This window comes from Cebus imitator, unplaced genomic scaffold, assembly GCF_001604975.1.
Source record: "Cebus imitator isolate Cc_AM_T3 unplaced genomic scaffold, Cebus_imitator-1.0 Scaffold9, whole genome shotgun sequence".
Taxonomy (NCBI): Eukaryota; Metazoa; Chordata; class Mammalia; order Primates; family Cebidae; genus Cebus; species Cebus imitator.
Genome location: NW_016107324.1, coordinates 12,848,323 through 12,876,075, shown reverse-complemented (window position 1 = coordinate 12,876,075; position 27,753 = coordinate 12,848,323). Strand labels below are relative to the sequence as shown.

Sequence of the window (27,753 nt, the reverse complement as noted above, 5' to 3'; positions counted from 1 at the left end):
GCAGTTTCTTAATTCTAGTTTAGACAGAAATAAGTGTTACAGAAACATACTCTGTTCTAATACAAACCCATTGTGTGATTTAACCATGGAGAGTCAAGTTTCTTATAAATATCTGATTTTATTGTATTCTTTGAAGTTCTGTGCCTTTTACTGGAGAGAGTTCTTTCTAATGTTATTGGAAAGAACACTAAAACTGCCAAATGGCTTATATTTTAAAGTTGAACATATCAATTCTAGTAATAGCTGATAAACTGGATAATGGAAACTAGATTCGTCAGATGTTCTTCAGGATGTACAAACACCTTGAAGTAGAACAGGATCCTTTTGGGCATTAACTTTAAAAATTGACTTCCTAAGAAATAAACATCTTTAGCAGTGTGCCTAGTCAGCTATCCCAAACACAGCATCTGCTCTAGAAATTTTTAAAGGCGTACTGCACATGTATCTTTTTTTTTTTTGAGAGAGAGAGAGTCTCACTCCCTCACCAGGCACCAGGCTGGAGTGCAGTGGCACGATCTTGGCTCACTGCAACTTCCACCTCCTGGGTTCAAGCAATTCTCCTGCCTCAGCCTCCTGAGTAGCTGGGACTACAGGCACGCGCCACCATGCCCAGCTAATTTTTGTATTGTTAGTAGAGAAACGTCTCCATGTTATTATTATATTGGCAGTGTTAAAATCCTTTATAAGGTTTTTTTTAAAAAAAACAGGAAACATTATAGTAACAGTATTAACAAGATCTTGCTAAAAAGAAAAGAACCCATAATCCCATCACCCTAACCTAATCAGCATTTTTGTTTTTGCATGCTTCCTTCAGGGTTCTTTTTCTAAATATATATTTTTTAATCATTTGGGTCTTTCAAAATATTTGAGCTTGCCTTTTTATGGTAGGGCTCAGGGTAACTTCTATGTTTCTTTTCTAGTCTGCGAAACTTGTGTCTGTCTTAAAGAAGGCACTTGAAATCACAAAGTAAGTATGAAGACTTTTCAGATAACTTTTTGAGGGTTAAATGGAGCTCCTGTCCAGACATTCTCAACTCCTAAGCCCCCATTTCAAGGAGTGGGAAAGGGTGGGTGTGGGATTTTCTTTCAACTTCAGTTATGGGGCATCTAAGTTTCTGCAAAGAAGCACTCCTTTAAAAAAATTAGTTTTCCCTGTGCTCCCTCCTGAGGATAGGTTTTCCCTTGACACCCTAATAAGTTTAACTTATTTTTTTCTATTCTATTCATAGAGCAAGTCATGTGACCCCTCAGCCAGAAGATAGTTGGATCCCTTTACTTATTAATGCCATTGATCATTGCATGAATAGAATCAAGGAGCTCACTCAGAGTGAACTTGAATTATGAGTTTTCAGGTTCATTTATAGTCTCTTCTCCCCTTCTCACCATAATGGTCAGGCTCTGATGTCTCCTTTTAAAATGGAGCTAGAATGCTTGCTGGATTGAAAGGGAGTGCCTGTTTATATTTAGCAAGAGACACTATTACCAAAGATTGTTGGTTAGTCTAGATTGGCACCTATTTATAAACCATATGCAAGTAATATATTTTTCTGTGCTATATGTAAAAAATAATTGCATGATTTCTCATTCCTGAGTCATTTCTCAGAGATTCCTAGGAAAGCTGCCTTATTTGCTTTTTGCTGTAAATTGTTTTCATTGTAAAGATGTTGATGGTCTCAATAAAATGCTAACCTGCCAGTGACTGAGTGCCCTTCCAAAGTTTCTTTTTACCAGAAATACAGTGGATTGAGACTAAAACATTGCTTTCATTTGGGTTTGTAGGTTTAAAAATCTGATTCTGATCAGAAGTGTATTTAGAACAAAACCCTTTATTTAGAAAAGGTTACTCCAAAATTCATCTTAGTATTTCACCATGTTATATATTATTATCAACAAGTCCTTCTGAATATTATCTCAGGTTACTCCATGTCTCTAAAATATATTGGCATTGAGCTGATGTTAGGTTTGCCCACCTTGTTGAACAGATTTATTTCCTTATACGTACTTGTATTGTCCTCTGTTACATGTGTCCCCAAATGTAAATACCAAATTTTTACAAATCAACATTTTTTTAGTGTATAAGAGATTTTATGTAATTTTAAGGGCCTTTTCAGTTCATCCTTTTGCAAAACCATCACCACTTAATTATACTTTTGCATCAGTCTAGAAGACTTCATACTGGAAAGCAGCGTAAACCTGTAGTGATGTATATTCTGGTGAGCTGAATTGGGCCTTCTGCATGTGCTGCAGGCCCCCACCACCTCTAATGCCTGTCCTTTTCCTTCTGTAGGTGTAATTCTTCACATATGCCTTTCTACTCTCTCTAGGTATAATCAGCAACAACAGTCATTCTTTGAGTGACTAGTGTATACTGGGGGTTGAAATTCCTTAAGCCAAATGTGTTTTAATTTACTGTTTGAAAGTGCCATTTTGTACTGTTAACAAGTGTCATAAAGGGAAGGAACTAAAACTAAACTGATAGAGTGCCAAGGCAACAAAATAACAAACAAAATAACTTTGTACAAAAGGAGTCTAGTTCTTTCTTCTTATAGAGCCTATTTTTTATATACTTTTTTAAAAAATATTTTTCTACTGGACCAAATTCATGTTATTAACATCAGACTTTAATTGTGGGATACTTAATAACATAGAACTCTAATATAAAGATTTATCTATAGCTGAATAATTCTCTCAGGCCCTATATAACTTTGTTCAGTCATGTTTGGATCTTTAAGGATAACAATCAGAGAAAGCACTGATCAATGTATATATATGTATTTTTTTGAGATGGTGTCTTGCTCTGTCCCCCAAGCTGTAGTACAATGGCACAATCTTGGCTCACTGCAACCTCTGCCTCCCGGGTTCTCAAGTGATTCTCTGGCTTCAGCTTCCCAAGTAGCTGGGAGTACAAATGAGCACATCACACCCAGCTAATATTTGTACTTTTAGTAGAGATGGGGTTTCACCATGTTGGCCAGGCTGGTCTCAAACTCCTGACCTCAGGTGATCCGCCCACATCAGCCTCGCAAAGTTCTGGGATTACAGGTGTGAGCCATTGCACCAAGCTTGACCAATGTAATTCTAAGATTACCTAAAAATTCCATTTTAGGATAAGATCATCCCACTTCATGAGAAATATAAGAATGATTTAAGTGTTAGGTTCTTTCCCTTACCTGCAAGTTATTGAGTGTATTAATGAGCAGTAAAATGGTTGCAAAAAACCTGAACCTGAAAATCTGAATGTACTTTGAAAAGGTATCTGAGCACCTTTTCAAAGGCTTCTTTTTGTCACTTCACCCACTAGTGTCTATTGTAAGACAACTGGTCTTCATGGCTGCCTTTGCTAGGGTGACAGAAATAAACGTCTTAATTATTGATTTCTGGGCATCTAGTTTTGTTCTTGGTCACTCTTCTGCCCAACTTGAATGACTACTCATTTGTCTGATAAACACAGTGATGTAGTTTGGCTGTCTGATCCTCCAAACCTCATGTTGAAATGTAGTTTGGCTACAAAGTGAGGTAGTTTGGCTATCTGATCCCCAGTGTTGGAGGTAGGGCCTAATAGGAGGTGTTTGGGTCCCTCATGAATGGCTTGGTTCTGTCCTTGGGGTAATGAGTGAGTTCTCACTCTATACATCCCTCCCTCACTCCCTAGCTGGCTGTTAAAATGAGGCTGGCACCTGGCACCTACCCCCTCCCCACCCATTCTTGCCCTGTGATCTCTGCTTCTGTCGACTCCTTCACTTTCCTGCATGAGTGGAAGCAGCCTGAAGCCTTCACTGTTTCTTGTACAGCAGAACTGTGAGCCAAATAAACCTCTTTTCTTTTAAACTACCCAGCCTCAGGTATTCCTTTATAGCAACACAAACACTGAGATGCAAAGTTTCTCTTCCTAGCACATGTTTGATTTAGATTGTAGAATCAAGGGCTGGCAGGAGAGTGGTGCTAGAGCTGAAGTTTAAGCTGACAGTTCAGGGGCTACCACAGTGACACTTTGATAGTTGGTTAGGTTCTGGAACATGTTGCAGTCCACTTCCACAGTGAGCCTCTGGAGCCCCAAGTGTGTCGGCGTGAACTGGAACTGGGTACACATGGTGTTTTCGGGCCACACTGAACCGAATCTGAAATAAAGGAAAAGGCAGATGGTAGTTCTATCCCAGATTCATTTCTCTGCTGGTCCCAGTGACTGATCTTTCCTTGCTTGAAGAAGTGGACCATGTACAAATAAACATCTAAGTATCTTGCTATTAAAATAGAAGTGTTTACAAAGGAACAGAAGGCAGGAGCCACCCAATGCTGAGCAACTGCATGGTTGAGAAGAGACACATCCTAAGGGCTACCAAGCTACATCTGTTGTTGCTTTTGTCATCTGTGACTTGCTTCTGGTTCAATTCCTGGTAAGGGTACTGGAGTCTCTTTGGAAGAGTGATATGGTTTTGCTATGTCTCACCCAAATGTCAACTTGAATTCTATCTCCCAGAATTCCCATGTGTTGTGGAAGGGACCCAGGGGGAGGTAATTGAATCATGGGAGTCGGTCTTTCCTGTGCTATTCTCTTTATAATGAATGAGCCTCACAAGATATAATGGGCTCATCAGGGGTTTCTGTTTTGCTTCTTTCTCATTTTCTCTTGCCACCACCATGTTAGAAGCGCCTTTCACCTCCCACCATGATTCTGAGGCCTCCCCAGCCATGTGGAACTGTAAGTCCAATTAAACCTCTTTTTCTTCCTAGTCTCAGGTATGTCTTTATCAGCAACCTGAAAACAAACTAATACAGTAAATTGGTACCAGTAGAGTGGGGCATTGCTGAAAAGATACCTGCAAATGTGGAAGTGACTTTGGAACTGGATAACAGGTAGAGATTGGAGCAGTTTGAAGGGCTCAGAAGAAGACAGGAGAATGTGGGAAAGCTTGGAACCTCCTAGAGACTTGTTGAATGGCTTTGCCCAAAATGCTGATAGCAATATGGACAATAAAATCCAGGCTGAGGTGGTCTCAGATGGAAATGAGGAACTTGTTGGGATCTAGAGCAAAGGTGACTCTTGTTATGTTTTAGCAAAGAGACTGGTGGCATTTTGCCCTAGAGATTTGTGGAACTTTGAACTTGAGAAAGATGATTTAGGGTATCTGGTGGAAGAAATCTCTAAGCAGCAAAGCATTCAAGAGATGACTTGGGTGCTGTTAAAGGCATTCAGCTTTATAAGGGAAGCAGAGCATAAAAGTTTGGAAAATTTGCAGCCTGACTATCCAATAGAAAATAAAAACCCATTTTCTGGGGAAAAATTCAAGCCAGCTGCAGAAATTTGCATAAGTAGCAAAGAGCCTAATATTAATCCTGAAGACCATGGGGAAAATGTCTCCAGGCCATGTCTGAGACCTTTATGCCAACCCCTCCCATCATAGGCCTGGAGGCCCAGGGGGAAAAATTGGTTTAGTGGGCCAGGGCCAAGGTCCCTGTGCTGTGCGCAGGGTAAGGACTTGGTGCCCTGTGTCCCAGCCACTCCAGCTGTGGCTGAAAGGGGCCAACATACAGCTTGGGCTATGGCTTCAGAGGGTGGAAGCCCCAAGCCTTGGCAGCTTCCACATGGTGTTGAGCCTGTAGGTGTGCAGAAGTCAAAAACTGAGGTTTGGGAACTTCTGCCTAGATTTCAGAAGATATATGGAAATGTCTGGATGCCCAGGCATAAGTTTTCTGCAGGGGTGGGGCCCTCATGGAGAACCTCTGCTAGGACAGTGCAGAAGGGAAATGTGGGGTCAGAGCCTCCACAGAGTCCCTACTGGGACACTACCTAGTGGAGCTATGAGAAGAGGGCCACCATCCTCTAGACCCCAGAATGGTAGATCCACCAACAGCTTGTACTGTGTACCTGGAAAAGCCACAGACAGCAACTGAAAGCAACTGAGAGGGAGGCTGTACCCTGCAAAGCTGCCCAAGACCATGGAAGCCCACCTCTTGCATCAGTGTGACCTGGATGTGAGACCTGGAGTTAAGGGAGGTCATTTTGGAGCTTTGAAATTTGACTGCCCTGCTGGATTTTGGACTTGCCTGGGCCCTGTAACTCCTTTGTTTTGGCCAATTTCTCCCACTTGGAATAGCTGTATTTACCCAATACCTGTACCCTCATTGTATCTAGGAAGTAAGTAGCCTGCTTTTGATTTTACAGGCTGATAGGTGGAAGGGACTTACTTTGCCTCAGGTGAGACTTTGGATTGTGGATTTTGGGTTAATGCTGAAATGAGTTAAGACTTTGGGGAACTGTTGGGAAGGCATGATTGGTTTTGAAATGTGAGGACATAAGATTTGGAGGGACCAGGGGCAGAATGATATGATTTGGCTGTGTCCCCACCCAAATCTCAACTTGAATTCTGTCTCCCAGAATTCTCATGTGTTGTGAGAGGGAGGAGATAATTGAATTACAAGGGCTGGTCTTTCCCATGCTATTCTTGTGATAGTAAGTCTCACAAGATCCAATGGGTTTATCATGGGTTTCCACTTTTGGTTCTTCCTCATTTTCTCTTGCCACCGCCATATTAGAAGTGCCTTTCACCTCCCTCCATGATTCTGAGGACTCCCTAGCCATGTGGAACTGTAAGTCCAGTTAAAACTCTTTTTCTTCTCACGTATGTGTTTATCAGCACAGCAGGATGAACATAAACTAATACAGAGAACTCTAGTTTTGGAACCTTTGCTTATTGCTAAGCACAGTAGATGTAGCAGGCTTATTGAGAGGCTGTCAGTATGTCAGCAGGTGGTGTTTGGAGCCTTGTCAACAACCTCCTGGCCTGCCTATAAACCTTCTTTTGGTGACAGACTTCCTTTAAGGAGCTTTGCCCCACAGTTGATTTGGGAGACCACAGAAGTCTGGTTAAGTGTTGACAGTCCCCTTATTGACTTATTAGCAAGAGTGACTCAGTAACTCACACATCTGCTAGGGACCTCAGGACAGTAGGTATAGGTATCTTGAACTTTATACTGTGTATTCAACTAAGGATGCAGTAGACATAATGAAAGAAGATACTCGCAACATTTAAAATCAACAAGAGACTAATACATGGACTATACAGGGAACTTCTACAAATCAACAAGAAGGAAGAGCAGAGACACCAAAAGAAAAGTGGGCAAAATAAAGACAAACTACTTACCGAGAAGAAAACATAAAAGGCTAACAAACATATGAAGAGTTTCAATTAAAACAATAGTAAGATATTACTTCATTTTTATTAGACTGGAAGAAAATATTAATAGCTGGGTATTGCCAGGAATGAAGGAGAGGTAGGAATATCGAAACTCTCAGGTACTGCTGGAGGGAGTGGAGACTTGCAGCCATTCTGCAAATCTGACAGTACCTGTTCAAACCACATCATATCCAGTGACTCAGCAATTCTATTCCTGGGTATATATGTCCTCAGACTCCACCAAAATTTCAAACAAGTATATAAGGAGACCTATGTGAGGATGTTCACTGCAACATTATTTTCAGTGTCGGAGTTGGAGGCACTCTGGGTGCCCATCTCTGTAGAGCAGAGTGGCAGAAAGTGGTGGGTGTACATGATGAAATATTATGTAGCAGAAGACATATAGTCATAAATCTTAAGAATATAGTTCTGAGTGAAAAGTAAGAAAACCAATTAATTATAAATTTATATAAGTTAAAAATACAGGCTCATGAAAGCAACAGTACACATTTTACATGTACAAATAAAAGGACATGAAGGATGGTGGTGAAAATGGGAATAAAAGGGAATAAATTGTGTATTGTGGTGGTAACTACCAGAATGCAGCCCTCTGATCACAATGAGAGGTAGCCTGTCCTCCCTTCATTACTCTCCAATACCCAGCCCTAATGCCCTCGCCTGCATTCACAGCAATACCCAGGCTCTCCCTGCATGATCAGGGCAGCAATGAGGGCAAGTAGGTGCCCAAGGGGCTCACATAGCCTGCCTCACTCCTATTCTCCTACAGATATAGTGGTCCCAGGATGAGGGAAGCCACTTGGTAGCCCTAATCCTTTAGTTCAGTTTCTGTGGGTATCTGCTGTCTGCAAGGACATGACAAAGAGAGAGTCTCTCTCTTGGGCCCTGCCTTTGTGACCCGTTGAGACATTTCAGGGGGAAGAGAAGTCTGCCATCACTTACCTGTAGCTCCTCTCCCTGTGAATGAGCCCCCTTCCCAGGATGGAGATCACACAGTCCTCCATGGGGGCATCTAGGGAATTCTGGATGCTGACTGAGGCTGTGAGGGGTTGATATTGCTCTGCTTTCTCTGGCATCTGTGGGAAGAGGCAATGCCTGGTGTGGATGTCAAGGACAAAGCCACAGTCACTCTCTTCTCCCCTGTACCCCTGTACCCTCAGTAAGTTTCTTCATCTCTGCCAAGCTGACCCAAACTTCATAGCTGATGTCTTCCACCCGCTTTACCTGCTCTTCCTGCATTTATTCTCACCCTTGGTCCATCACTGATGATTTGTGATGGTGCCTCTCCTCTATGCAGACATCTCGGAAGTTCTCCCACCATCTTAGGAATTCAGCTTACATTGTATTCAGAGTTCTTCATGGTGTTCCCCCAACCTCCCTCCCCCACCTCACCTGTTCTTCCCATAACTAAGTGACATCCCAGTCCCATCAGGGACTGTCCCATCCCCAACACACCCCTCAGGCTACCTTCCATTGCACCTCTTTGCTGTCTTCTGCATTCAATGGCCTTCCCTTACCTCTATATTGAAAGAGTACTCATTTTTCAAGGTCCAGCATAAATGTCATCTCCTTCATAAAGTCATCCCCAAACCCACCAGCTGGAATTAATCCCCTTTGCTTCACTTATTGCTTCACTTATTCCATAGCAACTTTGTGCATGTATTAAAGCACTTATCTGGAACACCAAATGTTGTGTCTTCCTAACTAAACTATAACCGGCTTGAGGGCAGGGATCAGATCTCATTCATTTTGGCCAGGGTAGACACATGGAAAGAGGGCTGGACCAACAGCCATAAGCCTCAAGAACTCCCTGTTTTTATGATCTTAGGCATGTTGCTCTCTAGGACTCAGCTTTTTTTTTTTTTTAAATCTCGATAATGGGAACAGTTCCACCTCACAGGGCTTAGAAAGAAAAAGGAGGTGAAAAATCCTCTGGCATGTGTAGGAAGTGCTAAATAAACATAGGCTATTATGATCCCTGTAGGTAGGAGGCAGCAACTAGGAATGCCTCAATTTTAGAAACCTTTACTTAACTAACTAAAGAAGTTGGAAGATTAAACCTTAATAAGGGTATGTAAGAAACTATGTCTCTCAAGAGAAAAAGCTCTTAAATGTAGCATTTTCTGGTAATCCTGTAGCACAGTCATCTGCTCTGAAGGGGCTTGGATTCCTTCTGAAATGCGGGCCTGAGTGGTGGCAGATTGAGGGCAACTCAGGGGAGGACTGGTGCCTACCTTGATGGCAAGGTGTGGTTTACAAATGGCAATGTCTTCCTGAGCAAAGCAGCTGAGGCTGGACTCAGAGTATGTTGCCATGGCGGTGAGTCTAAGGAAGGTGTTCTCAGGTACATTTTGCTCAAAATAGGAGAATAACAGGCCAATGGTTATTGTCTTTTCTGAAACACACAACAGGTGGAGTTAGTGCCAATGGGTGTGTGTACCCCAGAAACAGCCATAGTTACACGCACAATGCAAAAGACTCAGGGCCTCACTGAGGTCAGAAAAATGCCCCATTTCCCCTAGCAACTGTATGCTTGGAACTCACTTAAGACCTCATTCCTCATCCTCATACTCATCACCACCTCCGACAGCACTCTTGGCAGACCACCTTAGTGAGGTTGGGGAAGGGCCCCAGTGAACTAGCGCAAGTTAAGCTATTTGGGCCTCAGTATCCTTGTCTCATAATAATGCCTTTATAGTGGGATTGTTTGTGTTGTTTGTAGGCTTTTTGTTTTGTTTTAGGGACAGGGTCTTGCTCTGTCACCTTACAGACAGAAACATCTGCTCCTACTGTCACCACTGCTCAGGGGATGACATATCTGCCCTGCTCAAGTTGAATCCTCTGCTTTCTAAATCTGTGCCCCTCCTGACCCCATCACACTAGCTGTGTAACTTTGAGTGAATTATTGTGTCTCATCTCATCTGTAAAGTGGCAATAGCAATGGTTCTTGCCTCAGAATGTTGTTGTGAGGGCTAATAAGATGATGCATATAAAGCACTTAACACCATTTTGGGCAAAAATAAGTGCCCAATAAATGTGAGCTACAATTATTCTAGTCTCATTTTCCCAAGCATAGCTCTATCAATTTTAACCCATCTCTCCTGAGACTGCATTCTTTCCCTCTTGCCTGCTTATTTTCCTCAGCATGGAAGCAGGTTCAGCTCTCTCCCTCTGCCCAGTGTCCCTGGCTGACTACCCCCTAGCCTCCCTTTTCCTGTCATGCCTCCAGGGAGGACTGGGCAGTTTGTCTCACCTTCCCAACTCAATCGGCTTAACGCCCAGGAATCTTCTCTGCAAGGCCACTCTCTTAATGGTGCTTTTCAGCATTAACACCTCATGCCCTCTCTGCTGACCTTGCTGGGTGCCCCCTTCCTCTGACTTTCTGGCCTCCCTTTCTCTCTGCTTTTCCCCTGACCGTCTCCTAAATGCTGCTGCTGCTGCTGGGTTCCCTCCTCACCCTCTCATCTACTCACTGTCCTCTCCCCACTGCCATGAGCTCATCTATGCCCTGACTCTTTGCTGGCTCCCTTGTGCTGGGATTTCCCTGTCTGAGTTCCAGCACAGAACTTTACCTTATCAAGGTTTCTTGCTGCCTACTGGTCAGCTCTACTTGGATGTGTCATGGGCTTTCAGACACTATATGCCACAAACAAATACATCCTTTTTCTCCCCAAACCTGTTCTTCCCCATTTTTCCTATTCTAGTGACCCACCCATACCAGAAGCACCCACCATACACGTATAGACTCACACATTCACAAGTCCAATCTATCCCAACTCCTTAACATGTTTTAATTCTAAGTGCTTCCAGCTTAGTTTAGCCTTCATTTCTTGACTTGATGACTACAAAATCTTCTGATCTTCAATCCAGTCATTCTCAACACTGGATGTACATTAGAATCAAGTCGGGAGCTTTACAAAACAATCCAAATGCCAGGCTACACCCCAAATCAGTTACATCAGACTCTGGCAGTGAGGCCCAGACATTAGTATTTTTTTTAAGTTTCCCAGATAACTGGAGTCTCTGAGCATACTCTGGCTCAGAAGGCTGCCCCCAGCCCCCCCAAAAAAGTTCGCCAGATGACTCAATGTACAGCCAAGGTTAAGAAACATTCTTCTTATATGACCCCTTCCATTCCTTTCTGCCAAAAGTTCTTTCTTGTTAAAATGAATTTCTGATTCCATTGGCTACCCTGGTTGAAACCTTCCACCAGCTTTCCATTACTCAGAGAACACAACTCAAACTCCTTAGCAAGACAGATAAGACCCTGTGTGACCGGGGCCCTGTCCAGCTCTCATGTCACTCCCCTGACTCCACTCCTCCCATGCTTGGAAAGGGAAGAGTGATGCAGAGACTGGAGGTGGGGTGACTGGTTAGAAGGCTGTTGTAATGCTGTAGACAAGCTCTAGTCAACTGATTCTCAGACCTGTCTGCACATTGGAATTACCTGAGTTTTAAAAAATTCTGATGTATTCCACCATAGAGTTGTTTTTTTTTTTTTCTTTTTGAGATGGAGTGTCACTGTGTTGCCCAGGCTGCAGTGCAGTGGCATGTCTTGGCTCACTGCAACCTCCGCCTCTTGGGTTCAAGTGATTCTCCTGCCTCAGCCTCCCCAGTAGCAGGGATTACAGATGTGTGCCACCATGCCCAGCTAATTTTTCCATTTTTAGTAGAGTCAAGGTTTCACTATGTTGGCCAGGCTGGTCTTAAGTCCTGACCTCAGGTGATCCACCTGCCTTGGCCTCCCAAAGTGCTGGGATTACAGGTATGAGCTACCAAGCCTGGACCACCACGGCATTTCTGATTTAACTGGCTTGGGACACAGGCTGAGCATGAAACTTCCCTAGGTAATTCTAATGTGCAGCAAAAATTAAAAGCAATTGCTCTAGTCCAGGGAATCTTAACCATAGAATAACACAGGGTGTTTTTTGCTTGTTTGTTTAAAAAAAAAAAAAATGCCTGGACCCCATCTCAGACCAATTAAATAAGAACCTCAAGGATAAGGAGGGCCCTTTGCACACGTTGCTCCTTCCATCTGAAATGCTATGACTTACTTTTCTGGCCATTACTCTCCTACTCCTCCTTCCAGATTCAATGCAGTACAGTTTATTTGGGGACAGCGTACTCCAGCCTGAAGGAGATGCGCCCCTGCCATCATACTCTGTTAAATTCAGCAAATGTTTCTCACACTGCTATGAAGGGTCTGTTTACTGAACTGATTGCAGTTGGTATCATGTTTTTTTCCTGCTTCGGGCCCAATAAATATGTGTTGAATGAGTGAATGAGAGAGAGCACAAGAATGAGCACCAGGGGCTCAAAGCCATCTTGAGAAACTGCAGGGGGGTGCCCTGTGGCTGCTGCCTGCCCAAGGCAGAGCCATGTGTGTGTGGGATGTCTGGTGTGGCCATAGAGCATTACCCAGGTTGTCACTGAGTGTGAAGGACAGCTTCTTCCTCCAGAGCTCGGCAGCAAGGACACCGTTGTAGTGCACAGCCTGGACCCCAATTGCCAGCTGCACTGCCTTCTGCTCACTGTGGTTAATCAGCGTCACTGAGATCTGGCCATCCCCTCTCAAGGGTAGGGAGCTGGGTGCTTTCAAGAACAGGTACAGAGGATTGGCAGTCTCGAAACTGGGAGGACAGATGCCATTGTCTTTCCCAAATTTCATTCTCTCTTTCTTGACTCGCTCCAGCACCTCTTTTTCCTGAAGAGACCCTGGAGAAGGGAAGAAACAAAGCCAATCTTTTACCCAGGAGATGTAAATGCTTCTAATAAAAGCCCAGGAATCAAAACCATTTACCCACTTCTGCTTAAATGCCAAAGTCACAAGAGCTCTGCAAACCTCTAAGGCCATATTTAGCCCCCAAATGTCTGTGTGAGGCAGATCCAGCACTGACACAGTGTGTCTCTTCCAAGCCACTCAAGGACCAAGTTCTTTTTCAAGTGTTATGAATTTGCCCCTTGAATGATGAGACAGCAAGGTTGGGGACAAGTCACACTGTCTCTGAGGACAGTTTTGCAGGGAACTGAATCTTTTATGTGAAAGAATTTAGACTTACTCTGAGGATCAGGAATGCTGTTAAATGTCCTAGGGTGTGCAGCCCCTACAACAAATATCTGTCACCAAATGTCAATGGTGTCCAATGGGGTTGAGAAACCCTGTTTTATATGATGGGGAAAGGACAGGGACTCTTTCTGACTGCATCTGCCAGGCCCATCCCTTTCCCTCATTTGCTGTTTCAGGTACCGAGAAGCCTGGGGCCCTTCCCTGGCCCATACCTTCAGGATACTTGTAGTTCTGAGTGATGTCCTCACAGCGGTCACTGCCCACACCCTTGGTGCTGATGTTGTTGCCAACATACTTTGTGTTGGAGTCAGTCAACTCCAGTTTCCCATCCTCACGGCACTTCCAGACCACACATGAGGCATTTATGGCAGCAAAGAGGTCTGACACTGCAGGGGTCAGCCCCAGCATCCCTTCCTTGACTGCTCTGACTGGCACCAGATCACAGGACCCCAGGACTAAGGGAGAGAAAGGTTGGTGAGCCCGGAAGCCATGCCTAGACCTGTGCTCAGTTCAGAGCTGCATAACCTCAGTCCCCATCCTCTTGCCTATTTTCCCTCCCCGAGGACCAAGGTCAGAGGTCAGCGCTAGGCAGGGCTTCTGAGAGAGTCACAGGGGTGAAACTATTTAGTGATCAACTATTTAGTGATAAGACTTTCTGGTCATGGCACATGACAGGAGCTGTCTCAGGAAATGGACAGGCAGAAGCTGAGAGGGCCACACTTAGCGTGAGAAACTCCCAAACCAGCTTTACTATTGATATCACAGGAATAGGGCTGCCTTTCTTGAGCACTTACTTGGTGCCAGGCTCTCTACCATTTCTGTTCCTGGGTGAGGAAGAGCTATCTTTTATGGGTCCTGAAGCTTCCTTTTCTGGGCTGTAGCCTATCCTGATACCCTCTTCATCCACGTCCTCAGAACCCCCCTGCTGCAAGCCCCTGACCTAACACAGCCACTCACCGACTTAAGATCCTTATGATCATATGATCCTATGAAAAGCTGGAGATTTCTCAAAGCACTTAGAACTACCATTCAACCCAGCAATCCCATTATTGGATATATACCCAAGAGAAAATAAATTGTTCTGCCAAAAAGACACACGCACTCATATGTTTGTTGCAGCACCATACACAATAGCAAAGATGGAATCAACCTAGGTGCCTATCAATGGTGGGTTGGATAAAGAAAATATGGTACATATATACCATGGAATACTACACAGCCATAAGAAAGAATGAGATCATGTCCTTTGTAGCAACACGGATGCAGCTGGAGGTCATTATCCTAAGCAAATTCATGTAGGAACAGAAAACCAAATGTTGCATGTTTTTACTTACTAGTGGGAACTAAACATTGAGTACTCATGGACATAAAAATGGCAACAGACACTGGAGACTACTAGAGGCATAAGGGATGGGGAGGGGTTGAAAAACTATTGGGTACTATGTTCAGTACCTGGGTAATGGGAGCAATCACACACCAAATCTCAGCATCATGCAATAGACCCATGTAACCTGCACATCTAGCCCCTGAACCTAAAATAAAAGTTGAAATTATTAAAAAAAAAAAAAAAAGATTCTCTGTCCTTCATTGCAACCCAACTCCCTAACCCACTGCTCTAAGGTGCCTCATCTCCCTATAACCTTGTGGCTGGAATGGCTGGTGCCTCTATTCCCATGAGCCCACTGGCATCAGATCAGCCTTCTGCTGGCCACTGTCATGCCTCGTGCTTCTCCTGTTTTTGAGGACGCAGACCCCTTGGGACTGCCTGCTGCTCCCGAGTCCTCTCCAGGGGACTCTTTCATCTCTTGCAGCTCTGTGCAGCCCTGCGTGGTCCTAAACCCAACCCTAGGCTTTACCTTTACCTCCATTAGGAGCACATGGGTGCAGAATCTGCCATCCATCATAACCCTGGGGTAAGGCAGGCCGTGTCATCCAGCACTCTGTGGAAGTCTGGAAGATCCTAAATGTAGCAAAGAGAAAAATTCAAGTGGGAAGGAAAAGGGGTGCTGAAGAGGTTCTGGCACAGTTGTTGTTGTTCCAGTGGGATGGGAGGTCACTGTGTCACAGTGGCTGTGGCACTCCCAGGAAGGGGCGTGCACACCACCACTGACCATCAGCGCTCGCCTCCAAGGGTCTTGAAAGCCTACTCTCCTCCATGCCAGGGTCACGCAGGGGATGGCACTCCTGCAGAGGTGTGCCATGCAGGTTTCAGCCCTTCCTGGCTTGGAACCTCATCTCTCTCAGGCTTCTCACCAGATTCTGCCTCTCTGGCCTTCTCCGTTCTGAAGTCCCTCCTCATTATAGTATTCATCTACGAGCAAACGCCCACCGGTGCCCTGCGCTGAGGCAAAGGTGGTCACCACGCGGGCAGGGATTCCCAGGCATCGCAGCACTGTGAGAAGAGGGGTGGAGTGTAAGGGGGCACTCGAGAGATCAAGCTGGGGGCATGTGGAAGGCTGGCATTTTCAGTATGGACACATTCACGTTTCCTCTGGGCACTGAAAACCTGGGAGGAGGAGTGCAGGCACCTAGAAGTGGCAGCCAAGAACAGGACGCATAAAGGCTAATCAATAAGGCACAGGTTCTACTGCATTTGCGGTATATAGCAGGGGAGAGGGCAACAGAACCTAGAACACAGAGCTGCAGGGCTCCCCTGCTGGGGCAGAGTTAGGAGAGTAAGTGAATTTGGGAGCAGAGTCTGCAAATGAGCCCAACTCTGCTGGGGGAAAAGCAGCAGAAGCTGGTGGGAGGAGCTGCCTGGGACAACTACTTCTGTGTGATGAGATGGGGAAATGTGGCCACAGGGAGGCAGCCTCTGCTTTTGGAAATGTCCCTCCCACATGGAAGGCCAGGGAACAACCCAAGAGGCAGGGCACTCTATACAGCAGACAAGGGGACCAACCTGTGCAAGCAACAGCGGCCAACACCCAGGCCTGGCCATCATACACAGGTCGGCCTCGGCCGGTGAGCCACTGCCGCAGGATGGGCACACTGCCCCGTCGCTTATTCAGCAAGGCACCTTCCTCGGTGGCTTGGGTCTGCGGGGTGGGCAGGACCCTCTTCTCCTTGAGAGCATGCAGCTGTTTGGGGAAATGTGCGGATGTCAGTATGAATCCCTCAGGTAGGACAGCTTCCAGGGCATGGGTAAAGAGGGCTCACCACAGTACTCCAACCATGGTGAACAGATCTCTGGCATCAGAGCTACCTGGTACTGATTAAACCTACAGCTCCTGGGCTCTGTCCTAGGCCCCTGGGTCATACTCTAGGGCAGGAGTCCAGGACACTCCTTCTTTTTTTTTTTTTTTTTTTTTTTTTTTTTGAGACAGAGTTTCACTCATGTTTCCCAGGCTGGAGTGCAATGGCGCGATCTCGGCTCACCGCAACCTCCGCCTCCTGGGTTCAGGCAATTCTCCTGCCTCAGCCTCCTGAGTAGCTGGGATTACAGGCACACGCCACCATGCCCAGCTAATGTTTTGTATTTTTAGTAGAGACGGGGTTTCACCATGTTGACCAGGATGGTCTCGATCTCTTGACCTCGTGATCCACCCGCCTCGGCCTCCCAAAGTGCTGGGATTACAGGCTTGAGCCACCGCGCCCGGCCGAGGACCCTCCTTCTTAACAAGTCCTCTGGCTCCAGCCACAAAGAGGAGCATGAGAGCTGCCCTTCCTCAAGGGCTGGTTTCACTGGTTCTTAGTCTTCCATCCTGACTCATTTGAGGTGGTTTGTGCCTGGGTCCTGGAGGCCATTTATTCCAAGCTTCTTTCAACTCACAGGCTGACCTACTCACAGGCTGACCTGGACCCTTGCCACCTTTTCAGATGGCACGTCAGTGGCAAAGAGGGAATGGCGAATGCATGACTCCTCTGGGAGGATTTTTAGGGACAAGGGAAAGCACCAAGTTACCATCATGGTCTGCATTTTTTTTTTTTTTTTTTTTTTTGAGATGGAGTCTTGCTCTGTTGCCCAGGCTGGAGTGCAGTGGTGCAATCTCGGCTCACCGTAACCTCCGTCTCCTGGGTTCAAGCGATTCTCCTGTCTCAGCCTCCCGAGTAGCTGGGATTACAGGCAGGCACCACCACCCCCAGCTAATTTTTGTATTTTTAGTAGAGATGGGATTTCACCATATTGGTCAGGCTGGTCTGCCACCTGACCTCAAGTGATCCACCCACCTTGGCCCCCCAAATTGCTGGGATTACAGGCGTGAACCACCATGCCCAGTAACCATCATGGTCTGCATATTCTTACAAATAATTTAGAAGTCCCTTTGATCACCGCAGCAGCAAGCACTGGGTAAGATGGGCCCTTCCTGCTCCTTCCCAGGAACCTAAGCTCCAGGTTGGGGCTGGGTGTGGGGATGGAAAGAAGGGCTTAATCTTCTGCGAGCTTGTGTCCTGAGGTGTGACACATTTCTTTGCTTTTCTTCCAGCTGTGGATGCTACTGCCTGCCTTTTTTCTCCTCCTCAGACCCTTCTGTAGGAACTATCCCAGCACCCTGGGAAGAGGGGGCCATTTGTGATTTACAGGGTCACGGTGATGGGGCAGGTCTGTCAGAGGGCTCTTGCCTTACCTCCGCCCCGTCTGGTTCCCCAGCCTCTCACTTACCAAGGCACCCAACACACGGGCCACGTGCACCGGCTGGCTCCACTTCTCTATATGCTTGTCCTCATTCAGCAAGCGCAGACTGAGGTCAATGACATCCCCCTCAAACTGTTAAGGATCACACAGGGCCATGATGAAGGGTCTCCAGGTCAGGCACTCATCCCACAAGATAGCCTCATCATCTCGTCCTTCTCCCAGACCCGTGCTCCACACCTGCCTCCGTTGCCTCATCCCTCAGAGTTCTGGCTCCCTCCTCCCACCCCTCAATGTGCCCTGGGTTCCTTTTCCCAGGCATCCAGTCCTTTGCCCATTCTGTTGTCTGACTCCCAGTAGGGTGTGAGCTCTTGAGGACTAGTGCTGCATGGCTTTGTTTCATCGCATTGCATTCCATTTCTATTTAGTGAGCCCCTACTGCTCCTACCAGCCCTGAACCGGAGGTGGAGAATACCGAGGCAGCTCCTGCTCCTGAGGAGCCCATGGTTTAGGAATGGAGATGGTCATGCAGCCGCTTAGATACAGGGCACAGCAGCATGGCCAGGGCTCTTGTAGAGATGCCAGCACAGAGCAGCACAGTGGAGAGGCTCCCTCTGCCTTTGGGGTTGGGGAAGGCTTAGAGAAGGTCTTGAGAGAGGGGCAGGAGCTTGCCAGGAGATAAGGGTGGGAAGCCCTTCCTGGCAGAGGGAACATTCAGCCTGTTGCTCTGGGGAGGTGAGGAGTTGGAACATGGGGTGGTTCATGGGGAAAGGAAAGCAGGGGCCTGGCTGGAAGGGCTGTGGATGTTAGGCTAGGGGTATTTGGTTTTTATCTCGAAGACAGTGGGGATTTAACTGAGGCTTGATTTGCCAGTTTTAAGGAAAATAATTCTGATATCTCCGGAGGGTGTTCTGATGTGGCTTAAAGGAAAGGAAGGCATCACAAGGCTGAAATGGGCTAGAGAAATGGTCTCATGACCAGGGGTTTTTGGACCTACCAGGTCTGTCTAGCCTGAACATACAAGGTTATGGGACAGTCACTCTACACACTCCTCCCCTAGAGGGCCCTGGTACCTGGCCAAAGTCCCAGGACTCTGCCTGGATGCAGTCAGCTGTGCCCAGGTAGATGAGACCATTCTGGTTCAACAAGTACTCCCTGCGCTGAGCCTCATTGTTCAGGAACACAGCATCATCTGGTAAGAAGGGGTAGGGATGAGGGCCTGTGGGGTGTGCTAGGTCCGCCTTTCCCATCCAGGCCTCTGTCCTCCCTGCTGAGATTAGGCTTGGCTGCTGGCCACCCCTTCAACGCTGTCCCCACTGGGACCCAGCCCAGAGTCCCTGGGTCAATCAGAGTATGGCCTTTATGGTGAGCCAGGCAGACAAGAACAACCTTAAAAAGCTTGGTTGGCCACGTGCAGTGGCTCACACCTACAATCCCAGCATTTTGGGAGGCCAAAGCAGGAGGATAGTTTGAGGCCAGGAGTTTGAGACCAGTCTGGGCAACACAGGGCAGGTCAGTCTAGAGAGTGCCCAGCAATCCACAAGAACAGAATGAGCCAGAAGAGAGGAACAAAGACAGGAACAGTAGATTTCCTGGAGGGAAGAAGAAGCTTGTGAGATAACACAGACCCCTTGGGGCCCTGGTTGGTGGGGAGCCTTATCAATTCAAAATTGTATATTCTTTTTTGTAAGAGGGTCCCCCAGATTGCGTCAGCTTTAGGCCCTGAAAAACCTGAAAACACTCTGGACACAGAATAGCAGGGAGATGGAGAGAAGTCCCTCCTCAGGCCACTTCATCCTGAGGCCCTCTCCAGCTTTCCTTTCACCCCTGTACTGCTATAATGAAGGGCAGCTTTCCCAGCGTCATCTCAGTGAGTCTCAAATCCTGTGACCAAAATAGCCTGAGCCAGCACCAGGGTCTGGTGGTGAGACAGCTTTTGCTTTTGGTGGGAAACCTCAACCTGCTCCTCCGGGGAGTGACACCAAGACAGCACCCTGAGTCTGAGAGCTGGTTCATCCAGGGAGAAGGCCCTGGCACAGACTAGGTGTTGGTGCTACCCTTAGAGAGGGCTGCCGCAGGGACCTGGCACAAGTGCTCCCTGCCACAACTGCATTCCAGCTCCAGTGCCTGGAGTCCCTGTGCAGCTCACGCTGGCCAAGGTCCAAACTTACCTCTATTCCAGGGGTTAAAGAGCAACGTGAACTGGCCCAGGAGGCATGGCTTCCTGCCTGAGAACTGCAGCAGAAGCGAGTAGTGGCCAATGACAGCGTCCGCAGGTGTGGTCACAGAGATGGTCCAGGACTGGGCATCTCTCTCCTCCACCACTGCACTCCACAACTTTTTGTCCCCCAGACTAGAAATCAGGAATGTGGCTTGGGTCTTGTTGACCTTGGAAGGCTGCTCTCCTGCAGTCACACAGTGATCAGTCAGTCATTGGGACTTCTTGGTCACAACTTAGAGTAATAAGGTCAGGGTATTACAAAGATGGAGCAGGTGAAAGTTGTTTTTGGAGGATAATGAAAGCAACCCATCCAGAAATGAGGCCCATCAAGAAAGAGTGATAGGAGAACACAGGCTGTCGGTGTCCATGGACCTACATCTAGAAAGGTTCATAGTCTGTAAAATGGGCATCACAATGGTACCTGCTTTCATGGCCCATGTGAGGACTGAATGAAATACTGCATTTGAAGTACTTGGCCCAACACCTGACAGGTAGTATGGATTCAATAAACAGTAGCAATTAAATGTTATATTTAGCCTGGATTTGATTCCATCCAGAATTTTCTACAAAGCTACTATTATCTGTGCAACCGAAAGGAAACCCTTGGTGATGCTGCTGCTGGGCAGCTTCTGAGTTATCATAAATAATATTTACCAGGCACCTCGTCTTGTGGCACCCTCATGACCACCCTGCCAGGTAGGCAGGACTTCTTATGGACCACCTGCAGTGTGGGCCAGTTGCCCCTTGATTCCTTAACATGGTGTTGGAGAGAAACCCCCAGGGCTGCTGCCAAAGGGGTCTAGGCCTGTCTCACTAACCAGTTTGTGCAGTGAGGGCCACCTTCTTCAGAGCAGGCAGAAATGCGTGGACTGGAGCACGGAAGTGCAGGATGATGGTGAAAGGCTGCCCCCTCCTCACAAAGAGGCGCCGGGAGCTGAGGGCCTTGGTGTGGTGCTCCTCATTGTTTCTTGCTACCTGAAAGTCGCAGCTTTTGATACCCAGGGCTGTTGTGGGAAAGAGAGAAGTCATGGAAACTAGGTAAATGTGACAGCATAAGCAGAGATTCTGGAGTCAGAGAGACCAGGGTTCAAATCCTCGCCTCCACGTACTTATTAGTGCAATCCCAGGCAAGTAACTTAACCACCCTAAGTCTCGGTTTCATTTTCCTTAGAAAAATCATCCCTCCTTTCAGAGTGATGGGGATTTGATGATGTATAATACATTTAGCACAGTGTCAGATACATAGTAAGCCCCAATAAATGATGAAACTGTTATTGTTGTTATTATTAATAAGAACAATGCTTATTCTCATTGTTGGCCTCCTTTTTCTGGTCCCAGTCCACAAGTAATGAATAAAACCCACAATCTTTCTCAACCCTATTCATTTTTTCTTAGAGCACAACCAGATAATTTTTAGAAATGGTTTTGAGATCAATGAGTCCAATTCTCTTGTTTTATAGATGAGAAGAGTGAGGCTGAGTGTGGAACTGACTCACCTGAGACTGTGCATGATGGCTCTTTGACCTAAAGTCTTATCATAAACTCACAACACTATGCAGCCCAGAAAAACCCTTCAAGGAGGTCGCTCAAGAGTTTTATGAGTTTGTGAGTTTGTTAGTCAATTATCATTTAACAGAGGTGATATGGTTTGGGTTTGTGTCCAGGCCCAAATATCAGGTTGAATTGTAATCCCCTGTGTTAAGGAGGGGCCAGGTAGGAGGTGATTGGATCATGGGGGTGGTTCCTAATGGTTTAGCACCACCCCCCAGTGCTGCTTGTTTAAAAGTGTGTACCACCTCCCCCTTCATTCTCTTTCTCTGTCTCCCATCAGCCATGTGAAAATGTGCTTGCTTCCCCTTCACCGTCTGCCATAATCTTCCCCAGGAGCAGAAGTTTGTACAGCCATAGAACCATGAGCCGGTTAAACCACTTTTCTTTATAAATTACCCTGTCTCAGGTATGTCTTTATAACAGTGTGAGAACAGATTAACATAAGAGGGAAGAAAAAAACGAGAAGTAGAGAAGCCAAAAGATAAAGAACAATGCTGGAAAAAGAGGTTTAGGGTTTTTTTTTTTTTTTTTCAGCAAAGGAATTGTGTACTTTTTGTTCCTTTGATGGCAGAAGGCCATTGGGAATCTCCTTGGTCTGAAAGGCAGCCTACAGTTTTTGCACTGGCTCAGTTGCCCTAAGAGAAAAGCTATAGTTTTTGCTTGCAGGTATGAAATGAAGTCTAACCCACTTCAGAGAAGTGATATGACCCTGATGGCAATGTCCATTAGACTACAAGACATATCTTGTCAAATTCAGGGTACTCCTACTTCAAATTTCGCTCAGTCCCCAGTCCCTCTGGCTTACAGCTGAAGAGTAGAAGGGAAGGATGTTCTACTTTTTCTTTCACTAGTGTTGGGGACGATAGAAGATGCCAACGATATCTATTTAGGACAAAAGAACTGAAGTGGTTGAATATGAAGAAATATGAAACTGTGCAGAGGAGGGAAGAAACCTCTGTCTCTCATCCTGGTGTCCTTGGGTGCCCCTTGCATCCTTGTATCCCCCTCCTCTACTTGGCTTGGTCAGCCCATGGCTATAGATAAAGTAGCCACAGGGTGGCAGGGTTGTAAGTTGAAGTACAGCGGCACTCGGAAATCAACAATGATTTCTCTTTCTGCTTAGCACAAAGCTTGTGCTGGGGCCCAGGATGAGCCTGCCGCTGCCGACTGGTTGAGTTGGATTGGATGGTCCAATGCCTTAGTCACATTTTAAGTCATATGACTTGAGCCTCAGTGTATCTGAACCCATGTAATGACCACAGCGTTACAGCAAAAGTCACTAGAATTCATCTGGATTCTGGTTCTGTCTGGAAGCCTCCCGTCATCTCTTCTCTACCTGGCAGATGTCTACTTATCTTCCAAGATCCAAAGGCACCCACTTCTGTAGCCTTCACTGACTCCTGCTGGTAGAGGTCAATCCTCTTTATTCAGCACTTAACCCATTTGATACCCATCACCTGCCTAGCCCTCTGCTTCCCCTTTCACTGTGAGCTCCCTGAAGTACAGTGCTTTCTAATATCTGCATCCCCTGCCCCAGCAGAACTCAAGAGATAGCCAATCAGTGTTTGCTCTGTCAATGAATGGATGAAAACATTGAGACAGCCTTAAAGGAGATTTTCTCAAATGCATCACAGGGGCCTCAGGCCTCCACCTGTGCTGCCAGACCCTCACAGGGCCTCTGAGGTTTCTGCATTCTCTAGGTCTGCCTAGTTTCTTAGTTTATCTCTGCCTCTGCTCCTTTTAGGTGGATTCATTAACTCCTACCCCCACTTCTCTCCCACTGGGGCCTGAGGCAATGATACCTTCATGTTTTCCCAGCATCTCCTGTTTGTACCACAGCCCATGAGAAGTTGTGTTAACACAGAGACCACATGGAATGCTCTTCAGAGGTGCACAGTACCCCACCCTCCTCAATCTCTGCCTTTCACAATGCCCCAGCGTTGCCTCAAATGTGCCCCTTAAGCAGTTTTGTGTTTGACAACTGGCTGGAGGGAGGGGGATGGTGAGGGAACAGTAGAGTTACAGCATTTGCCAGAGTTCTGTGGTGTAAAATACTACCCCTGTGGCCAGTTAGAAGCTACTGAGGTGATGTTAGCGAGCACAGAGCTAAGAAGAAGCACAGAGTGGCACATCATCACGTAGTTTTTCTACCATAGAGATACAAGAGACATAAACACCCTCAAGAACATAAAGGTAAAAAGAGGTAAATTATGTAGGAGGTGACAATTTTAGAGTACTTATTATCTTTCTTTTTAATGTAGCTTTTTACTTGTAAGTTTATACAATTTAATTTTTAATAATGCCTGTGTTTAAGAACTGGTCCACAAGATGCCTCAAAATTTAGCAATTGGCTCTTGCAAACCAGCACAATCCAGCTCCAGCCACCGCAGCACGTCATGAGCTCATACTCACTGATTGTCATCTGGTGGCTACTGCACCGTCTGCCACCCACTGCCTGGAAACGATTTAGCGCCCACAGGGATTTGGGACTAGACTAAACAATCTCCTGTTATCTTCAAATATGTTTCTCTGATTGAGTAGATTTTTAATTTGTCTGGTCTCTACAGAATAAAAAGAATGATTTATTGGTGTCTGTCCTATTTTCACAAGATGTGGCTGAGATGATTGACTGAATTCACCCAGAATTCTTTTTCCCCCCTCAGGTGTTGGTCTCAGGGTCAGTTGCCCTCTGCATACCAGAATGGCCAACCAGGGCAGGGGAGTGAGGCAGTTTCCATAGCAACAGAACCACAGCTGCATCCCACTGTCCCCACACTTCCATATCATCTCCCTCTGCCTACCCACTTCCTTCTCTCAAGACACAAGACAGGGCTGGGCGCGGTGGCTCAAGCCTGTAATCCCAGCACTTTGGGAGGCCGAGGCGGGTGGATCACGAGGTCAAGAGATCGAGACCATCCTGGTCAACATGGTGAAACCCCGTCTCTACTAAAAATACAAAAAATTAGCTGGGCATGGTGGCACGTGCCTGTAATCCTAGCTACTCAGGAGGTTGAGGCAGGAGAATTGCCTGAGCCCAGGAGGCAGAGGTTGCGGTGAGCCGAGATCGCGCCATTGCACTCCAGCCTGGGTAACAAGAGCGAAAATCCGTCTCAAAAAAAAAAAAAAAAAAAAAAAAAAAAAAAAAAAAAAAAAAAAAAAAAAAAAAAAAAAAAAAAAAAAAGACACAAGACAGCCAGGCAGTTCCCAGGCCAGGAGATAATAATTCCTGCCAAGAGTGCTATGACTCTGACCACCTCTGCTGGTTTCTTGCTTTGTGTCTGCCTCTACCCCTTTTAGGTGGATTCCCTGACTCTCACCTCTCCTTCTCTCCTATTTGGTCTAGAAGCTTTGGCACCTTCATGCTTCCCAGTGTGTCTCTCATTTGTATCATATAGTATCTCTCATTTGTATCAGTAAGCTGTGAACACTTATGCTATGATGACCTTGGGATAAGAATATAAACCCATGTTAAGTTAACCGCCATCACCATCTCACCATCATCATACAACTATCATGACCAGTTTACCCCAACATCCTACCCCATAACCACCCCATAGCAACATCACCATCACCTCCACCTCCACCAGCACCCATTACCACACTCCACTCCACAACCACCCCACCATCACCTCCACCTCCACCAGCACCCATTATCACACCACACTCTATATCCACTCCACCATTGCCTCGGCTTCCACCAGCACCCATTACCACACTCCACTCCACAACCACCCCACCATCATCTCCACCAGCACTCATTACCACACCACACTCCACAGCCACCTCACCATCACCTCTGCCTCCACTAGCACCCATTATCACGCCACTCCACAACCAGCTCACTATCACCTTCACCAGCACCCACCTACCACACCCCCTCCACAGCTGCCTCACTATCACCAGTACCCCCACCCACCCCCATGGTTATACCACCATCTTTCTCCCCACCATCCATTCCATTTCCTTTAATGAAAACAGATAATGCTGTGGGGGCTGCAGACAGTCCAGCAAGCCCTGTGGAGCACTGGTCTGGCTCACCCTGTCCCATGGCTGCAGGCTGCTCCTCTTATCCACTTGGCCGTAGGAATCACGTGTCTTGAACTGTTGCTTCTGGGCTCCTTCTGTGCCTTCTCTCTTCCAGTCAGAAAATGATGAATGCACTTTTGCTGGCTTAAGAGGCTGGAAATAACAAAACTTCCTTCCACTACTCCTGTGACACACTGACAGGTTTATTCTCTCCTACTCCCTCTCTGCTGGTATCTCCTGGACCAGTTGCTGGGAGTAACCCTGTTCATTTTATCTTTTGTGCCAGGAGACCCAGGCAGGGATATGTCTGGCAGCCCTGGAGGAGGGGGGTGGAATGGGGAAGACCTGCCAACTGGAGAAGCCTAGAGGAAACCTTGAAGCCTATTGCTTCAGTGGCTTCAAGAGGCTCTCAGAGATGTCATCTGGACTGCACTGGAAGACTCTGGAAGAGAGGATGCCACAAACAGGAGGCCCATATCCAACTCCAAATCTCAGGCCCTAAACATGTCAGGGGCTGCAAGTTGCTAGATGTTCATGGGCTGTTTTGATAATAGAGAGAACATGTGTGTCTGGAATTTAACTGTGTGAAAGAGATAAGGAAGTAGAATTTGTTGGTGAAAAATAAATATCTTAAAAGTAGAAGCTGGGACCCCAACTCTTCCAAGCCTACCTGGTCTGGGACAGTCTACCAGAGAAGGTTTGGAACTATCTTGGGACTCAGGCCCTACAACTTTTCAATTTTTCCGTCTTTAGTTCCTGAAGAGACAAGACAAAGATCTCATATTTGGCCTTACCTGGGCTTCTGAAACTGTGTTACCAGAAGCACTCATGGCAGCTGTACTTGCCTGCATGTCAATGAAATGTCTATAGAATGATATAAAACATACTGCAAAAAATATTGGTTGCCTGTGGGGAGGGAATCAAGGCAGTGGGGTAGAAAGGTTATCTTTCTGCTGTTTACTCTTTTACACTTTTTAAACTTTGAACTTTTGAACTCATTTGAAGGATCTTATTATGTTAAAAAAAAATGAAACTTCTGCCTTTCACTCTCTCCCAAGAAAGATTCTTCACAAGAAATAAAGAAGTTAATTTTTCATTATTCAAAGATATCATTTTTACCTGGAAAACATGAATTTACTAACAATGATTATAAAAGGTAATTTAGTGAGCTGGCTAATACCAAAATTATAGGCACCAATAGTTTTCATACCTACAATCAATAACAACTCAGAAAATGTAACTAAAGACCCAATCTATAATAGCAACAACAACAGAAGATGAAATTTCTAGAAATAAACTTAAGAAATGTGAAGTGCTGCTTTTTTTCCCTAAGTCGGCGCTCACCAAGGAGAAAGCCATGTTCAGTTCGAGCGCCAAGATCGTGAAGCCCAATGGCGAGAAGCCAGACGAGCTTGAGTCCGGCATCTCCCAGGCTCTTCTGGAGCTGGAGATGAACTCGGACCTCAAGGCTCAGCTCAGGGAGCTGAATATTACAGCAGCCAAGGAAATTGAAGTTGGTGGTGGCCGGAAAGCTATCATAATCTTTGTTCCTGTTCCTCAACTAAAATCTTTCCAGAAAATCCAAGTCCGGCTAGTACGCGAATTGGAGAAAAAGTTCAGTGGGAAGCATGTTGTCTTTATCACTCAGAGGAGAATTCTGCCTAAGCCAACTTGAAAAAGCCATACAAAAAATAAACAAAAGCGTCCCAGGAGCCGTACACTGACAGCTGTGCATGATGCAATCCTTGAGGACCTGGTCTTCCCAAGTGAAATTGTGGGCAAGAGAATCCGCATGAAACTGGATGGCAGCCGGCTCATAAAGGTTCATTTAGACAAAGCACAGCAGAACAATGTGGAACACAAGGTTGAAACTTTTTCTGGTGTCTATAAGAAGCTCACGGGCAAGGATGTTAATTTTGAATTCCCAGAGTTTCAATTGTAAACAGAATGACTAAATAAAAAATATATTCACAGTAAAAAAAAAAAAAAAATGAAAGCAAAGGGATATAGAGTTGAGAGACTGTGCTCTCAATCCTGTACCCCAGTTGATTCTGACTCTTCTCATTCCAAAGTGGCCACTACCTTCCCTTTAGTCTCCCAAAATCAAATATATTAAGCATAA

The 27,753-nt window shown here is 46.1% G+C and overlaps 2 protein-coding genes and 1 pseudogene across 6 annotated transcripts in view; 2 read left to right on the top strand and 1 right to left on the bottom strand.

Annotated features, from left to right (window-relative positions):
• CCNDBP1 (cyclin D1 binding protein 1) overlaps positions 1-1,699 on the top strand; it is a 10,046-nt gene extending 8,347 nt beyond the window's left edge. Inside the window, exons 10-11 of the mRNA XM_017546510.2 lie at positions 921-967; positions 1,230-1,699. Coding sequence (XP_017401999.1) covers positions 921-967; positions 1,230-1,344 — 162 coding nt within the window. The 3' untranslated portion in view covers positions 1,345-1,699. The remainder of the gene's footprint in view (positions 1-920; positions 968-1,229) is intronic.
• Positions 1,570-27,753, bottom strand: part of EPB42 (erythrocyte membrane protein band 4.2) — a 30,144-nt gene continuing 3,960 nt past the window's right edge. The window contains exons 4-16 of one of the 4 annotated variants that reach the window (XM_017546430.2): positions 25,644-25,784; positions 20,873-21,058; positions 20,005-20,238; positions 18,907-19,025; positions 17,864-17,968; positions 16,163-16,340; positions 15,514-15,652; positions 15,117-15,220; positions 13,473-13,715; positions 12,612-12,908; positions 9,428-9,588; positions 8,136-8,269; positions 1,570-4,118 (exon numbers count right to left, since the gene is read on the bottom strand). In XM_017546430.2, coding sequence (XP_017401919.1) covers positions 3,956-4,118; positions 8,136-8,269; positions 9,428-9,588; positions 12,612-12,908; positions 13,473-13,715; positions 15,117-15,220; positions 15,514-15,652; positions 16,163-16,340; positions 17,864-17,968; positions 18,907-19,025; positions 20,005-20,238; positions 20,873-21,058; positions 25,644-25,653 — 2,073 coding nt within the window. In that variant the 5' untranslated portion in view covers positions 25,654-25,784 and the 3' untranslated portion in view covers positions 1,570-3,955. Of the gene's footprint in view, positions 4,119-8,135; positions 8,270-9,427; positions 9,589-12,611; positions 12,909-13,472; positions 13,716-15,116; positions 15,221-15,513; positions 15,653-16,162; positions 16,341-17,863; positions 17,969-18,906; positions 19,026-20,004; positions 20,239-20,872; positions 21,059-25,643; positions 26,928-27,753 lie in introns of those variants that run through there. The other 3 variants (XM_037744863.1, XM_037744868.1, XM_017546454.2) reach the window with 3 other exon arrangements.
• Positions 26,974-27,622, top strand: LOC108316601 (annotated as a pseudogene). The gene has a single exon (XR_001830378.1). The product of XR_001830378.1 is annotated as a 40S ribosomal protein S7-like (transcript).